General features: G+C 51.3%; 8 protein-coding genes across 8 annotated transcripts in view; 3 read left to right on the forward strand and 5 right to left on the reverse strand.

Moving 5' to 3' along the window:
• Window positions 1–133: 133 nt before the first annotated feature.
• Window positions 134–4,066, forward strand: BDZ99DRAFT_34067 (ankyrin repeat protein). Its single transcript, XM_033714362.1, has 10 exons — window positions 134–351; window positions 467–551; window positions 605–727; window positions 777–827; window positions 877–1,017; window positions 1,070–1,117; window positions 1,168–1,185; window positions 1,235–3,452; window positions 3,504–3,667; window positions 3,720–4,066. Coding segments are annotated over exons 1-10 (3,045 nt in total). The 5' UTR covers window positions 134–349; the 3' UTR covers window positions 3,915–4,066.
• A 326-nt stretch (window positions 4,067–4,392) lies between these two features.
• BDZ99DRAFT_34088 (uncharacterized protein) lies at window positions 4,393–5,646 on the reverse strand. The gene is made up of 4 exons (XM_033714368.1): window positions 5,239–5,646; window positions 4,803–5,178; window positions 4,590–4,747; window positions 4,393–4,535 (listed from the first exon to the last, which is right to left on the reverse strand). Coding segments are annotated over exons 1-3 (669 nt in total). The 5' UTR covers window positions 5,530–5,646; the 3' UTR covers window positions 4,393–4,535; window positions 4,590–4,745.
• Window positions 5,636–6,319, forward strand: BDZ99DRAFT_532255 (uncharacterized protein; the record flags this gene model as incomplete). The annotated part of the gene is made up of 1 exon (XM_033726475.1): window positions 5,636–6,319. The coding sequence occupies one exon, from the start codon at window positions 5,636–5,638 to the stop codon at window positions 6,107–6,109; it is 474 nt and encodes a 157-aa protein (XP_033576647.1). The 3' UTR covers window positions 6,110–6,319.
• Window positions 6,320–6,591: 272 nt separating this feature from the next.
• BDZ99DRAFT_388732 (subtilisin-like protein) lies at window positions 6,592–7,205 on the reverse strand (the record flags this gene model as incomplete). The annotated part of the gene is made up of 2 exons (XM_033715594.1): window positions 6,592–6,969; window positions 7,023–7,205. The coding sequence occupies 2 exons, from the start codon at window positions 7,203–7,205 to the stop codon at window positions 6,592–6,594; spliced, it is 561 nt and encodes a 186-aa protein (XP_033576648.1).
• A 1,095-nt stretch (window positions 7,206–8,300) lies between these two features.
• BDZ99DRAFT_34127 (uncharacterized protein) lies at window positions 8,301–8,982 on the reverse strand. The gene is made up of 3 exons (XM_033714372.1): window positions 8,836–8,982; window positions 8,542–8,784; window positions 8,301–8,486 (listed from the first exon to the last, which is right to left on the reverse strand). Exons 1-3 carry the CDS (start codon window positions 8,860–8,862, stop codon window positions 8,430–8,432), a joined length of 327 nt encoding a protein of 108 aa, XP_033576649.1. The 5' UTR covers window positions 8,863–8,982; the 3' UTR covers window positions 8,301–8,429.
• Window positions 8,983–9,325: 343 nt separating this feature from the next.
• On the forward strand, window positions 9,326–12,321 carry BDZ99DRAFT_463462 (mitochondrial aconitate hydratase-like protein). Its single transcript, XM_033720088.1, has 3 exons — window positions 9,326–9,388; window positions 9,535–10,320; window positions 10,372–12,321. The coding sequence occupies exons 1-3, from the start codon at window positions 9,344–9,346 to the stop codon at window positions 12,010–12,012; spliced, it is 2,472 nt and encodes an 823-aa protein (XP_033576650.1). The 5' UTR covers window positions 9,326–9,343; the 3' UTR covers window positions 12,013–12,321.
• An 88-nt stretch (window positions 12,322–12,409) lies between these two features.
• On the reverse strand, window positions 12,410–13,725 carry BDZ99DRAFT_34146 (uncharacterized protein). Its single transcript, XM_033714376.1, has 2 exons — window positions 13,318–13,725; window positions 12,410–13,259 (listed from the first exon to the last, which is right to left on the reverse strand). Exons 1-2 carry the CDS (start codon window positions 13,558–13,560, stop codon window positions 12,693–12,695), a joined length of 810 nt encoding a protein of 269 aa, XP_033576651.1. The 5' UTR covers window positions 13,561–13,725; the 3' UTR covers window positions 12,410–12,692.
• The window catches only part of BDZ99DRAFT_34138 (uncharacterized protein), a 1,535-nt gene continuing 984 nt past the window's right edge, over window positions 13,726–14,276 (reverse strand). The window contains exon 1 of the mRNA XM_033714374.1: window positions 13,726–14,276. This exon is cut by the window's right edge and continues 984 nt beyond it. Coding sequence (XP_033576652.1) covers window positions 13,892–14,276 — 385 coding nt within the window. The 3' untranslated portion in view covers window positions 13,726–13,891.

Consider the following 14,276-nt stretch of genomic DNA (forward strand, 5'->3'; position numbering starts at 1 on the left):
CTATCGTCGACCTTGCCCGAGGTCGCTCTGCCCCTCATCGGTCACCTATCCGACGCCTGCAACGATAGATATTGGCCGCTGCACGACCAGACGGAATTCCATTAGTTCTACCACTTTATATCCATCGACTTTCGTCCCAGCACTCTGTCATTGCCGCCGCCATCCCGCCCTGTCCCATCTCTCGCCTCACCGATCGTGCTGATCGTCCTATAGGCGTCTTCCCAGGCCCACATTGCGCGCCCTCCTACGTCGTATGGTCGAGGTGCATGCCTCCGCTTCTGCACTCCTCGCTTGTCCCACTTGTATGTAGGGGCTCTTCTGGAGCGCTGTCCGCTCGTTTCCTTGCACTATGTAAGTCTGCTCTTATGGACTCTCCGAGAGTCCCCGTTGCCGGTTTACGCAAGACCTTGTCGTCGACTAGTCTCGGGTCCAAGTCTGACAAGACTGACGAGCCCCGATTTCACAGGAAGTTTGGCAAGCATATTCAAAAGCGGCAGCTCGAGATCCCCGAATATGCCGCTAGCTTCGTCGACTACAAGGCTCTAAAAAAGGTACTGTTTGCATTTTGCTCACCTTTAGATGCTTCTACTAATGCTTTAACCAGCTTATCAAGAAGTTGAGCGCAACCCCGGTTCTTCCTGCACAGAATGATAGCAATCGTTTGGGAGATGGCCTTGACCCTCAGGCCGCATTACAAGCCAACAAGGCCACGTTCTTCTTTCGAGTGGTATGTGGGACTTTTGGCATGACTCGGCACCCCCTAATATGGATCATAGGAGCGAGAGCTCGAGAAAGTCAACATTTTCTACCTACAAAAGGAGGCAGAGGTATTCACAATTCGAAAGCCCGTCTGATCCGTACTGATAGCCTATACAGCTGCGGCTGCGATTGGCAACGTTGCTAGACAAGAAGCGAAACATGCAAGCTCATCCCTCAACAGTGTCCAAAGTGTCCTCGAAATACATAGCACTCGAAGAGGGCTTGAAGCAGTTCAGCATGGATCTGAATAAGCTCCAGGTGATTCTGATCATCATCATCATCATCAACGCGTAAGCACTGACGGTAGCAGCAATTTGTCGAGGTCAACGCTACGGCCTTCTCGAAGATATTGAAAAAGGTCCGCTCAATGCCTGCTACTATCGTCTTAAGATTGCTAACACTCTTTAGTGGGACAAAACATCCAAGGTCGGCCATCACTCTCTTTGGACGCAACTCCGGCTGACCCCAATGCCAGTCGCGCGAGAAGCAACTCTATCTATCGCGTGCTGTTGAGGTGCAGCCTTGTTTCAATCGCGACGTTATCAGCAGCCTATCCGATCAAGCGACCCAAGCTCTGTTGGACTTCTCAGGATGGGCAGAAGGCGACAAGATGCAATACCCAACGTCGATAACCCAGCCACCAGCCGACACATCTCAGGATGGCGATATGGAGCTAGATAATCAGATGACCCAAGCGATCACCACTGCTAACACGGCGAAAATAGAAGAGTGTTTGGCCAGGATCTTCTCCTTGGTTGACGCGCAGGAACGGATATCCAGAGCTTTCTTGAGCACCATCGAAGATGCCCCTGAAAATGCCTTGCAACTCATGCTGGACACCAATCGTGTGAACCTCAACCAAGAAGACGAAATCAACGAAAGGAATTGTCTCCACAAAGCAGCCATCTGCGGGCGAGGCGCGGTCCTCCGGATCGGATTGTCCGCACATGTCAATGTCAAGGCATTAGATGTCTACGGGAGAATACCGTTGCACTATGCTTGCATGCATGGTCATGTTGAGTTGGTCCAGGAACTAATCAATGCAGCTCCTGACACCGTCAATTTCAAGGATCAGGACAATTTTACGCCTTTGATTCATGCGATCGTCCACTCTCAACTCGATTGCGTTCAGACCCTTCTTTCTAATGGGGCACAGATCAAACAGCTGGGTCCATCGGAGCACATACCCTTGAATCTTGCATGCCAACATGGCTCCATACCCATTGTCGAGCTCCTTCTTCAAGCACATGCTGAGATGCTTCCCGATGCTGAAGGCCTCTATCCTCAACATCTAGTCGCGAGATCTGGGAAGGACCCCGAGATGCTTCTACTGCTGCAAAAGTACGGTGCAGATCTCGACCAACCCGATAAGCTATACCAGTGGACGCCTCTCTTTCATGCCGCCAGCGAAGGTCATGTCGAATGTCTCAGAGTACTCTTAGTATGTGGGGTTAGCGTGGATATTGTGGACGAGAAGGGCTTGTCTGCGATGTACTACGCCACGTGGGAAGGCCACTTTGAGTGCATGAAAATGCTTGCCTCTGTTGGAAGAGGAGTTGGCCTTGCTACACCGAAGCAGGTGTCACCGCAGATTCTAACTACAGGCCAATCCACCACTGGTCCAGGTCCTATGGATCTCGGAGAAGGAGAAGGTATTCCGGAATTCATTCTTCCACCACCTATAATCCCACTGAGACGTTATGGCCACAATTTCCTGGATACCAAGACCTTTGTGGTGATAAGCTTTGAGAATCTGGGCGCGGATGCCCTTCAGTTCTACGACGACCATAAATATCCGGCCGCTCGCCTCACCATTTCCTCGAAATCCTCAGACCTCATCCCACGAAACATTATGTTACCAATCCAAGACGAGTTCAAGGTCATTTCGTTCCAGATTGAGAACCTCGATACCTTTGCCATTGACTTCGATGTATACCCAACCTTCGGCTCCAAGGTCATTGCGCGCAGCGTCGCCTCCTCGAAGATATTCACAAACGAATCAAGCAGCTCAGGGCAATGGCATCTTGAGCTTTTCGACCCTCGGCTCCGTGCTATTGGGCGACTAAGTTTCGACTTCCAGGTCGTAAAACCCTTCCACGGCATACCCCTCGAAATCACACACTTTGCAACCTACTGGAAAGCAACCAGTCAATCCGACTCCCATCCAACAGCCCTCATCACTGGATCGAGCTTATCAGGCGAATATGCTCGCCTATTCGTTCAGTTGACGAGTGATGGCGTTCCAGTACTTTATCCGCAATGGAAGATTACGTACCAAGGTCTCGATGTCCCTGTCAATATTCTCACCTACGATCAATTCGCCAACATTGGAGCTTCACAGAACGCTTCTAGCTCCATGGCAGCATCGACCCTACAGAACACTCATGGAGCCAATGTCTCTCAAATTCATCAAATCCTAGCTACGTCGTTCATGACGCTCCGTGAAGCTCTCGCCATACTTCCTGCACATATCCATGTCGAGCTGCATGTCCTGTACCCAAGCCGGAGGGAGGAGGAAAGCTTGCGATTAGGTCCAACGCCTAATATCAACGACTTTGCGGATGCGCTGCTATCGATCGTGTTCGAGCACGCGAGGCATCTAAGGGGCCAGAAAAACGGATTTCTGAGGTCGATTGTGTTCTCGAGCTTCAATCAGGACATCTGCACGGCACTGAATTGGAAGCAACCGAACTGTAAGTCAGCCCCTCATGTGATCTCGTGAAAGCGGAGCTAATGCTCGACAGACCCCGTTCTCCTCTGTAACGAACTTGGTGCCGACGCGCCTAGCTCGACTAGCGATCCCTATAAAGTAAGGAGCAGCGGTCGCACCACGATCTCGGTTAAAGAGGCCGTGCAGATTGCGAGAGACAATAATTTCATGGGCTTGATCTGTAGCTCGAGATTACTGGTAGGCCATCACTCCGCCACACTTCCCATACAAAACCGTTAACACAGCGTAGGACCTTGCTCCCGCCCTGATCGAATCAATCAAAACCGCCGGCCTCGTTCTTATCACCGACATCTCGGATGCGAACACGCGCCAGCGCGGCTCCCTCGCCGTCGCCGCGCCGTCGTCATATCAGGTGCCCCAGGGCGTGGATGGGTTCTTGAAGGGGAATGGCGTGCTGAGGTTCAATGAAACAATTGATATGTAAGGTTTGAGATGCGAGAGTGGGATAAAAGTATATGAATGGTGGCGCATGATCATCCTGGTTTCGAATAAAAAGTGAATTTGGTCGCGCTAGATCTGGAATAGAATGGGCTGTGCAGGATATCAGAATATGTATGGCTGCGTGGGTGGTCATCTGACTATAGTGTGCTGCAGTATTTCCCATAGGGGCGAATGGGTTTACAGCATATCAATCTCAGCAACGTCTGATCCTTATGTGGGGAAGGATGAGCTAGCCGTCGAGGTGTTCGCAATCAAGTCCTTGTAAGTACGGACACCACATAGACCTGATGCCCGGCCGACTCGAAGAAACAGTTGTAGCGCTCGACGATGACACCACCGATAGAACGCCTTGGCTTGGTCCTCGCTACTTTTGCTCAGCCAACCCTCTCGCGTCTCCAAGACTTTATTGTGGATATACTGTTTGCGCATGGTCAGATACATACATACGAAGAATATACGTGTTTATCTTTCGAAGTATGGCGATTGCACCCATATTGCTTGCGACCTTCTTTCTATCTAGTTGGTCGTGGAAGGGGCAATAAGAATGGCCGCAATCTTTGAAGAAAAGCCCAATATATTCGCTACCTCCCTGTTCACAAAGCACCTATAATGGCGTTGGCGGCGGCAAAAATCATCGCTAATGCACCTACGAGCGCACCATCAATCGCTGACCCAACCCCAATCAGAGCCTCCTCCACAGAGCGCGAGAGAGATTGTCCACAGTATCCGCAATTGGCTTTGTGAGGTTGTGCTTGTTCATACCCAGAAAAGTAATGAGTATTCTTGCAATTGGTACCTTGAACGCTACGCAGATTTCTGGAATGCTCAGCCAGCAATTGCTCTTTGACGGAGGGTCCAAGATGTTTCTTACAGGATGCGCAAACAGCCAGGTGAGGCTGTCGTCGTTCGTACAAGGGCACGTAGGGAAGCTCGTCGCAGTTGAGACATCTCACATAGTGCAGCTCTATGGATCGCGGGAGGTGGTTTCCACAGGACCGGCGTAGACTCTTACGAGGATCTGTTCGTTCGCGTGGCTGTAGATAATGAGCCGCTCCGCATTTGAGGCATGCAGTCACGATCTCGAGAACAGAAGAGGCGAGAGAGCTTGAACAGTATGCGCAGATAGCTTTGTGAGGCTGTGACCGTTCGTAATATTGCATGGAGTGAGTTCCACCGCAATTGACGCAGACGACCTGGTCGGGCTCTACAAATTGTAACTCAGCGCGAACATATATAGCTTGGTAATACTGGAGGACGTCAGCTTATTTCTCGCGCGACGAGAAAAATAGACCGCATTATAATAGTACCTTTGCAGTGGAGGAACCCATCATAATCAAGCGTACTTCTTTTAGACTGCGGGTCGCGCCTGTTGAGGGTGAGTAGCACAAAAACGGGCCAGTGAAGCTTGGCTGCAGCGATGGGATAGCTTGATTGATGATGATGAACTGGATGAGATCCCCGTGGTCAGAACTGAGTAGATAAGGCCTCTCATCGGGCGGTCTGGAGGATACGAGGTTGCCGATTGGGCAACCAGTTGCCTTAATCGGGCTCATCTGCAGAGCCAGCTGAGCGGTTCCCGTCTCCCGCACCCTCCCCATACAATATTGTAGGCCTGCCAGGCCGAACCAAGCCCAAACTTCGCTCTCCTAGAACACATCATAGAGCACCTGCACCACGTAGATGTGGTATGTAGTTGCACCCGCGATGAAGGCCGCGGCGAGTTTCAGGATTTCAGATCTTGGTATCTTGTACTTGCAGTTTTTCAACAAGCTGGAGACATCCTTCATGAAAGGCGACTGGAAACTCGCGGAATATGTCAAAGCTAGCATACTTCAGCCTACGGTCAAACAGTACTTCGAGGCCAACCCAAAGAAGACGCCGTACATGATCATTGGGTTCAAAGTCGCTAGAGGCGCCGAAAATATCAGGAAGAAACTGCGCGAAGGTGGTGCAGACGCATCTGTTGGAATTGATGGAACCATGGTTGGCATTCCGGTCTCAGGAGGTCCCAAAGCTGGTTTCAGCAACACCAATTCCAATTCAGTGGGATTTGGCGGGTCTTCGGACTTCGTATTTGCGCATCGTGTGCGGAAAATAAAGATCAACTGGAAGACCATGGATATTGAAAGTGAAGATTACATTCGTGGAGCAGCATATCATGAAGGAGTAGAAACGTAGTCTACCTTGGACGAGGAGACTGCTCCGGCGGAGATCGAGTCGGCAGAGCTAGATGAAGCCGACTTTGGTATTGCCATGAATGTAGATAGCATCCCCTTGGATTGGGCCGTGGCCACGGTCAGAGACGAGCTGGACGATGGCTATTGCTTGGTAGTAAAGATTGAAACTTAGTCGCCCGTCGCCGAACCCGGAATCATCTCTGAAACCACCGACCAGGAGTATATCTGTCTCAATTTCATGGAGAACACTCCAGAGATCGCAGTTTTTACGTCTGGGTCCAAAAGGGTTTCGGGAAGAATGTACTGATATACATCTTTAAGATCGCGGTCAATCATGCTGATGAGCATCTGTCTCATGCCTCCAAAATTCTCTAACATCTTGTAATTTCGGAATTGAGTGCGGTGAATTCTTTTCCAATATATGAGTTGGGCCACGACTGCCGCTGCCACAGGTGTTGCAACTGATGTTCCCGATGCTCTCTTCTACGGTGCACCTTCTTCTACTATGAGATCCAATTCGTCTTGCTTCGCGTCTCCTTTCGCGTCTTTTGACCAAGTTGATTTCACTTCTTCTCCAAGAATTGAGAAATTGTCTTTACTGGATGTTGCAGGTGGGTTGAATTCGTGTGGAGTGCCAGCATAGTTCGCAGCATTGACACAGATGACCAGACCAAGATGGCTGGCAGGATAGGTCACGTTCCCGATTTTGGAATTGCCATTGTTTGAGGCTGCAGCTACTAGAATACGGTCTTTGGAATAAGCATAGATGATAGCTTCCTTTACATCTGTGGGGATGCTGGAGAAGCCAAGGGACATGGAAATGACATCCACTCCCCAAACGTCCACGGCATAACGAATTGCCTTAAAGGTGATTAGACTGTATATGTACATTTGAGGGATAATTGCTGACATACCTCTGCAATCCTAGCGGTACATTCGGGGTCAGTTCTTTTGTCGAAGGTCCTGTCAAGGGACACTCGACCAACGTGAAGCTCAGCGTTCGGAGCAAGTTGAAGAACAATCCCGGCAACATGAGTTCCATGACCGCATGTGTCTGTCCCATTCTTGGTAAGAGGAGGGTCGGCCGTGAAATCCATGTATCCATCATCAGTAAGTTTACGGGGAAGCCCGTTCTCCCCTCGAGCACCCCACTTAGGGCGAATCCAATGTTCCTTGATGAAGGGGTGCGAAGAATCGATCCCGCTGTCTAGGACGGCAACCTTGACCTTCCTGATGTCCTCAGGTGCGTTCCTGAAAAGCTTTTGATATCTTGCGTGGAAGTCATTGATGAAATTGTCAGTGGCTAGGTTTCTTTTTCGATTAGCAAAAGATTTTACGGATGCAAGATACAGGAAAACATACTCTTTTTGATCAGACCGTACAGTTGGTTCGTCAAAAAGAGCGCCTTCAAATGGCTCGGCACCACTTGACAGTGCGCTCTTTATGGATTCTGTTTTGAGGGACGGAGATTTTGCCTGCGATTCTGCCTCGAAAGTATCTGAAATTGTCTCGCTTGGAATGGCCAGTGGATCGACCGAGCCGGAGATTGAATCCCCACGTGCTCCCTCAGCCCCGTGTGGATTACTAGATGCGAGTGAGTTTGCGCAAGCAATTAGACTGGCCGCAGTCTCTGAGTTAGTAAGGTAGTGCCGTGTAAGTGATAGAAGCCTCTCGAATGCAACTGGAGTCCACTCGTGCTGGTACGTGGTGGAGGCAAATTCGGTAGGCAGCGTAAACCGGGAGTATAGAAACCCGGCAGCTCTAGAAAACCTGAAAAGCTCTGTTGCTGTATGCTCTGGATCGGTGATCATGTGAGTTGTAACTCTCACCAAGCCCATCGTTGCTTTGGGCGAAGGATAGCCCAGCCATCGTGGGCGCCCTCCTGCGAAAGCACTATCTCTCAGCTCTCGTATTCCTGAACTAATGCTGACAAAAGAATAGACTTTCGAAGAGCTCCAGATCGATGCTGTTTCATCCAAGGCCTCTAACGCCGGGTTGCTAAACCCTGATATAGCTGCGCTGACACATAGCATTGAGTCTATGCGTACACCCCGAGTACGCATCGGGGTAGCGATGGAAGCCAAAGCCGCTTGCAAGATGGTGCATCCACTAACGATCGCCTTTCCGTTGGTTTTGGAGGTATAGCTACGGAGCCTCTCTGGAGTTCCCAAGTTCTCAAGATCAGTGACTAGTATGACGGTATGGCACACATGGTCCTGATCAAGTTGCGCCTCATATAGAGGTTTCCTCTGCAAAACAAATAGTGCTTTCAAGGCCTTCTCGCATCGGTAGGACGTAGAGAAATCGCGAGACTCTCAAAACTATGGCGTGTAGCGGAACGCATTTTGTTGAAACCAAAGTATGCATTCGTTGATCGTCTGGTTGCAGCATGGTGAGTAGAGCAACGTCAAATGATAAAGGCAAAGAGTCTACCATTCTCAACCTGCCAAGCATCAGAGCGATGATAGCCCCCCATTCCGTCCCACATATTAGATCAAAGTGATAGTAAGGCCTAGAGTCTACTAAGGGATGCTCCTGGTGATCCCATTTGATGTGTTGAATAAGCTCTTCTAGAATCACCAAGGCGGACAGACACCGTGCACTTCCCCCGTCAAGCGATAGCACCCGTATTGATGGAGTGAGCATAACAGACATTTCTGTTGACGAGACCCTTGACTAGGCCTATAAGCTTCCAGAGCCTACCAATGGTAGCCGCGGGGCACTTACGTCGATTCGACGAATGGTAGAAGTCATTCCTACAACGACAAGAAGCCGACGGGTGATTGCTGATTCTGTAACAGGATGGGATGCCCCACGCTATATGAGCCAGAAAGGAGTATGATACTTGCATGATGGAAAGAGGTTCGTGGAGACGACCAGGCTGAAAAGTGCCCATCTCGTGAGGCTGAGCGGGGGAAAAGCAGCGCCTTGCAAAACGGCCCTATTCGTCCCCCTTCAGAAACGCAGACATCGTTAGAACAGAGCCATGTGGGCATGTACACGCCCCTGAGACAGGAGGCGTTCTACACATTAAACCGTCCGAAGTCAACGTACTCGGAAGATAGCTTGAATACAACGGATAGACGTCTCTCTATATATTATAAAACATGTCCTGTGGTTGGCTACAGCTTCCAGGCTTCCCTGGCTAGCCTTCCTGCCGACATCGCACCCGAGAACTTTTTGTGGATAGCCTCACCTCCGCTGCCTCACACGACCTCCGCCAACCTTCCTAACGATGCGGGTGCAGGCTCTCCAGGCAGGGCGGCCCCTTAATTTCGGGGTGAGTGACCTCTCCGCTCTGCACTGGTGCTCATATCAAGCGCGTCGGGCTTTCGTCGAAGCAAGCCTCAGATGATTCAATCGAACCACATTCTCCATTAACAGATGGAACCTCTCTCTGTGAACCATATCTGATCTTACTAATAGGTCTGCCAACGCGCCTTTACACGACCCTCCAAGATCTTGAGCAGGCGACATCTGGCCACCGCCCACTCTGGCATACCCCACCCCCACATAGACATTGCCTCCCGAACACCTCTATACCAAAAGCTCGTCAAGAAGCTACACGAAGTCCGAAAGGTGCTTGGGCACAGCAGGCAATTGACCCTCGCCGAGAAGATTCTGTACTCGCATCTGGATAATCCTGAAGAGTCACTCCTCACGAACACCCAGAATGGCGCGAACATTAGGGGCACGGCAAATCTCAAGCTCAAGCCAGACCGAGTGGCTATGCAGGATGCATCGGCTCAGATGGCATTACTACAGTTCATGTCCTGTGGACTACCTTCGACAGCAGTCCCTGCAAGCATACATTGCGATCACATGATTGTTGGAGAAAAGGGTGCAGATACAGATTTGCCGGCTTCGATTAAGGGAAACAAGGAAGTCTTTGACTTTCTGGAGTCCGCGGCAAAGAAATATGGGATCGAGTTCTGGCCTCCTGGAGCGGGTATCATCCATCAGAGTGTGTTGGAAAACTACTCGGCCCCTGGATTGATGATGCTAGGAACGGATAGCCATACTCCCAATGCAGGTGGTCTGGGTGCAATTGCCATCGGTGTTGGTGGAGCTGATGCTGTAGATGCGCTCGTGGATGCCCCATGGGAATTGAAGGCTCCCAAGATACTAGGCGTTGAGCTTGTTGGAGAACTCAGCGGATGGTCGTCACCTAAGGATGTGATCATGTACCTAGCTGGCCAACTAACCGTGAGAGTAAGTATTACGTCAATTGCAGCGCTGAAGTAACTTCTAATGGTGATTTAGGGTGGCACTGGATACGTGATCGAATACTTCGGACCTGGCGTCGAAACGCTCAGCTGCACCGGAATGGCCACAATATGTAACATGGGCGCTGAAGTTGGCGCAACAACCTCTCTGTTCCCGTTTTCCGCGCAACACGTGCCCTACTTGGTGGCTACTCATCGCGAACCCATTGCTAGAGCGGCACAAGCCATTGCATCAGCACCTTCTGTCCAGAACCTTCTGCGTGCTGACCCTGATGCTCAATACGACAAGGTCATCGCAATTGATCTCTCAACGCTCGAACCGCACATCAATGGTCCCATGACACCCGACCTCTCAACTCCCCTGTCCAAATTCGCATCAGTAGTTGAGGAATACAACTGGCCAAGAACGTTTGGTGCGGGTCTCATAGGCAGCTGCACAAACAGCTCGTATCAAGACATGACCCGAGCTGAAGATCTTGTTAAACAAGCATCAGCAGCGGGTCTCTCTCCCAAGGCTGACTTCTTCATAACGCCAGGTAGTGAGCAGATCCGTGCAACTCTGGATCGAGATGATACCCTTTCGACTTTTTCTTCTGCAGGTGGAACTATTCTCGCTAATGCGTGTGGCCCTTGCATTGGACAATGGAAGCGGACTGACGGCGTGAAGAAAGGCGAATCAAATGCTATCTTCACCTCGTATAACCGCAACTTCCGAGGTCGCAATGACGGTAATCCGTTGACGATGAATTTCCTCGCGTCTCCTGAGCTCGTCACTGCCATGTCTTACGCGGGCTCAACTACATTCAATCCAATCACGGACACTCTCCCCACACCATCAGGCACACCGTTCCGTTTCTCCCCTCCCAAAGGCTCTGATCTTCCAGCGGCAGGTTTCGCAGAAGGGAACCCGGAGTTCTTCGCTACGCCGGGCGTACCAACTCCCTCCGAGGAAGTTAAGGTGGACCCCTCCTCAACCCGCCTTGCGCTTCTAGACCCATTCCCGCCGTTCCCTAATTCCGAACTCGCCGGCCTTCGTGTTCTTTACAAGGTGAAGGGCCAATGCACAACAGATACCATCTCAGCCGCAGGTCCATGGCTCAAGTACAAAGGCCATCTCCCCAACATATCGGAAAATACCCTTATTGGGGCCATCAATGCTGCCACCGACGAAGTCAACACGGCCTACGACGTGGACGGCACTACATCCGGCATTCCAGATCTCGCAAAGCGCTGGCGCGACGCTGGAATTGAATGGCTAGTCGTCGCTGAGCACAACTACGGCGAGGGTAGTGCACGTGAACACGCCGCGCTGCAACCGCGCTACCTAGGCGGTCGCGTTATTCTCGCGAAGTCGTTTGCACGCATCCATGAGACGAATCTGAAGAAGCAGGGTGTGGTGCCCCTTATTTTTGTCAATGAGACAGACTACGATCTCATCGACGCATGCGATGATGTTACCACAGTGGGCTTGCTAGATGTGCTGAAGAGCGGCGGGAAGGGCAGTGTGGAGCTACTTGTTAAGAAGAAGGGGGGTAGCGAGGTGAGGGTGCAGACCAAGCACACACTGAGTGGCGATCAATGTGGGTTTATTATTGCAGGGAGCGCGCTGAACCTGCTAGCTATGAAAGGCAAGGAGGGGAGAGAAGAGGTCACAAGAGAGAATGAATTGACCGATTAGATACCTGGCTCCTAATTTACGAGGTTGTAAACGTTACATTCTGTCTTGAATTAAATAAGTAGGCTGGAGGACTTCAGACGGCGCTATTACACCGGCAAAGTGCCTAAGCACAGCACCTGATTCTATCGTGCTAGCAGTATGTATAGATATCAGGCTGTAGATCTCACCATTGAGTCCTTCAGATAATAGTCGTTGATGAGAGGCTTCAACAGTACAAAAATAACTCCTCGCGGGCCTATCTAATTCCAGAGGTCGTAAACATTACACCCTATCCTGAATGAAAGCAATAGGCTGGAGAACCTCTAACGGTAGCATCGCACCGGCAAAGCGCCTAGTTCTATGAGGTCAGCAGGACGAATAGCTCTGAAGCTCTAAATACGGTACACCGAGCTCTTGCATTGCAGCCCTTCATAAGGAGTTGAAGCGCTTCAGCACCGTATCCACGGTCGCAGTTCGAAGATACACACCTCACGATTTGAAGAGAAAAATATGATGTTCAAGTGTACAATTCGATCTATATGGCCTATCCAGAAGGCCGAGTCATGGGCTGCTAATCAGCCGGGGGTATAGCAGACTTTTTTACGAGTGCAAAGCACTCCCAGAGGTGCTCCAAATCATGCCCTACTACGCCAAAAGTGAAACAAGAACCAAAAGAATTAGATTGCTACTCGGACTACCATCTACATCATGTTCTGCACGTTACGTGCATGCTTCGCCTCCGCCTCCCCCCTCTCCTTCTCCAACTTCTCCAACAAGTACGACCACGACTGGGTCGTGGGGGCCTTTGCGATGTTTAGGGACTTCTTGTAACTTGGGCAAAGAACCAGAACTTCTGGGGCCATTGGGGGGACCATTTCCCCCGCCCGGAGGGAAAATTCCTCCTTTCGCTCCTTCTTCAACCGTGCGTTCTCGTCACGGACCCTCCGTGCCTCCTCCTTCTCGAACTTCTCCACCTTCAAGGCAAACTCTTCCCTCTCTGCGGCCAACTTCTGCTTCTCCTTGAAGTACAGCTTCTTCTCGTCCACCGAGGCGGTGTTGAGGTCCGGGAACGTGGCCAAGAAGGCCTCAATGGCATTTTTTAGCTCCGTGACGTGGTAGATGCTGGTCGTGAAGCGCTCCGTGGCTGGCCCGGCCTTGGTATAGTTCTTCCAAGAGTCCCTAGTTCCGGATGTGACGCACTTCAGAAGTTCGAGTGCAAGGGCGACGTGTGCTGCTCCTAGCCTCTCCTTGATAGTATTGAGGGCGTCCTGGTGCTATAAGACGAATTAGTATCATTTTTAGCTACTCAGAGCCGAAGAAACATACCATAACGAGTTCTGTGCTCATGTGAGCCTGGCACAAACGCTTACAAAAGGCCCAGTAGGTCTTCCTCGCGAGCTTGTCTCCACACCCTGCAACCTGGCAGCCCGTACGATTGCTGAGGAGGTTGGCATACTCTTCTTCAGTGAGACCCGGAAGAGGGTCTGGAATCTCGTTGCCGTACGTGTTGACTCGGCTATCTCGCCACACTACGGTGTGGTTGACTAGCAGCGGCCGAAAGTACTGCATATCGCGACAGGTAAGCAGCGTATTGGGATGACTCCATCCAAAGACGTTGTTCCATATGCACGGCGGCACTCTGGTCCTGACAGGGTTGCTAACACGGAGCTTAGTCGGTCGGGGGTTGGCGTCTTGCGTGTCTTTCGGCTCGGAGCGCTTGCGCTTCTTCGAGGCGGCCACTTTGGGTGCCTTGTGCTGGATATTGCTGAAGGATTGTAGAGGATCAACAGTTTGAGTGGGCTGAGGAGGGAGAGTCGGTTCGGCGGACTGGGTCGCGGTGACAGGGTAAACGGGCTGAACTTGCTGGGAGATGGAGTCGGGGACAGGCTGGCGGGTCGGGTCAGAATGCTGTTGAGCGGAAGTAGTGGCTTGGTCGGCAGAGTCGGATGAGCGTGAGGACCAGGATGGGACGGAAAGTGGACGTGCAGGAGGGATGGGCTGGTGTGTCTGGCCAAAGTGCTGCTGAGCAGGAGGAGAGGGCTGGCGGGTAGAGTTGAGAGACTGGCGGATTGGGCCGAGGGACTGTTGCACGTTCTGAAACGGCGGGCGTGTCTGGCCAAATTGCTGCTGAGCAGGAGGGGTGGGTCGATGCAAAGAGTCGGGAGACTGTCGTATCGGATTGAGGGACAGTTGGGCTGCTTGAAAGGGTTGGTGTGTCTGGCCAAATTGGTGCTGCCCAGGAGGGATGGGTCGATGCAAAGAGTCGGGAGACTGTCGTATCGGAT

Source organism: Mytilinidion resinicola (genome assembly GCF_010093595.1).
Source record: "Mytilinidion resinicola strain CBS 304.34 unplaced genomic scaffold BDZ99scaffold_10, whole genome shotgun sequence".
NCBI lineage: Eukaryota > Fungi > Ascomycota > Dothideomycetes > Mytilinidiales > Mytilinidiaceae > Mytilinidion > Mytilinidion resinicola.

Excerpts from the sequence above, each read along its gene's own strand:
- BDZ99DRAFT_34067 (XM_033714362.1), top strand. Across the intron at positions 552-604 it reads ACTACAAGGCTCTAAAAAAG|CTTATCAAGAAGTTGAGCGC; the intron begins GTACTGTTTGCA and ends TGCTTTAACCAG. Across the intron at positions 3,453-3,503 it reads GAATTGGAAGCAACCGAACT|ACCCCGTTCTCCTCTGTAAC; the intron begins GTAAGTCAGCCC and ends AATGCTCGACAG.
- BDZ99DRAFT_34088 (XM_033714368.1), bottom strand. The coding sequence starts at position 5,529 with ATGGGGAGGGTGCGGGAGACGGGAACCGCTCAGCTGGCTCTGCAGATG. Across the intron at positions 5,179-5,238 it reads TGGGTTCCTCCACTGCAAAG|TATTACCAAGCTATATATGT; the intron begins GTACTATTATAA and ends GACGTCCTCCAG.
- BDZ99DRAFT_463462 (XM_033720088.1), top strand. The coding sequence starts at position 9,344 with ATGCGGGTGCAGGCTCTCCAGGCAGGGCGGCCCCTTAATTTCGGG. Across the intron at positions 9,389-9,534 it reads GGCGGCCCCTTAATTTCGGG|GTCTGCCAACGCGCCTTTAC; the intron begins GTGAGTGACCTC and ends TCTTACTAATAG. Across the intron at positions 10,321-10,371 it reads CTGGCCAACTAACCGTGAGA|GGTGGCACTGGATACGTGAT; the intron begins GTAAGTATTACG and ends ATGGTGATTTAG.
- BDZ99DRAFT_34127 (XM_033714372.1), bottom strand. The coding sequence starts at position 8,862 with ATGACTTCTACCATTCGTCGAATCGAC. Across the intron at positions 8,785-8,835 it reads CTACCATTCGTCGAATCGAC|TCAAGGGTCTCGTCAACAGA; the intron begins GTAAGTGCCCCG and ends TTATAGGCCTAG. Across the intron at positions 8,487-8,541 it reads TGCTTGGCAGGTTGAGAATG|ACGATCAACGAATGCATACT; the intron begins GTAGACTCTTTG and ends TGCTGCAACCAG.
- BDZ99DRAFT_34146 (XM_033714376.1), bottom strand. The coding sequence starts at position 13,560 with ATGCAGTACTTTCGGCCGCTGCTAGTCAACCACACCGTAGTGTGGCGA. Across the intron at positions 13,260-13,317 it reads TGAGCACAGAACTCGTTATG|GACGCCCTCAATACTATCAA; the intron begins GTATGTTTCTTC and ends TTATAGCACCAG.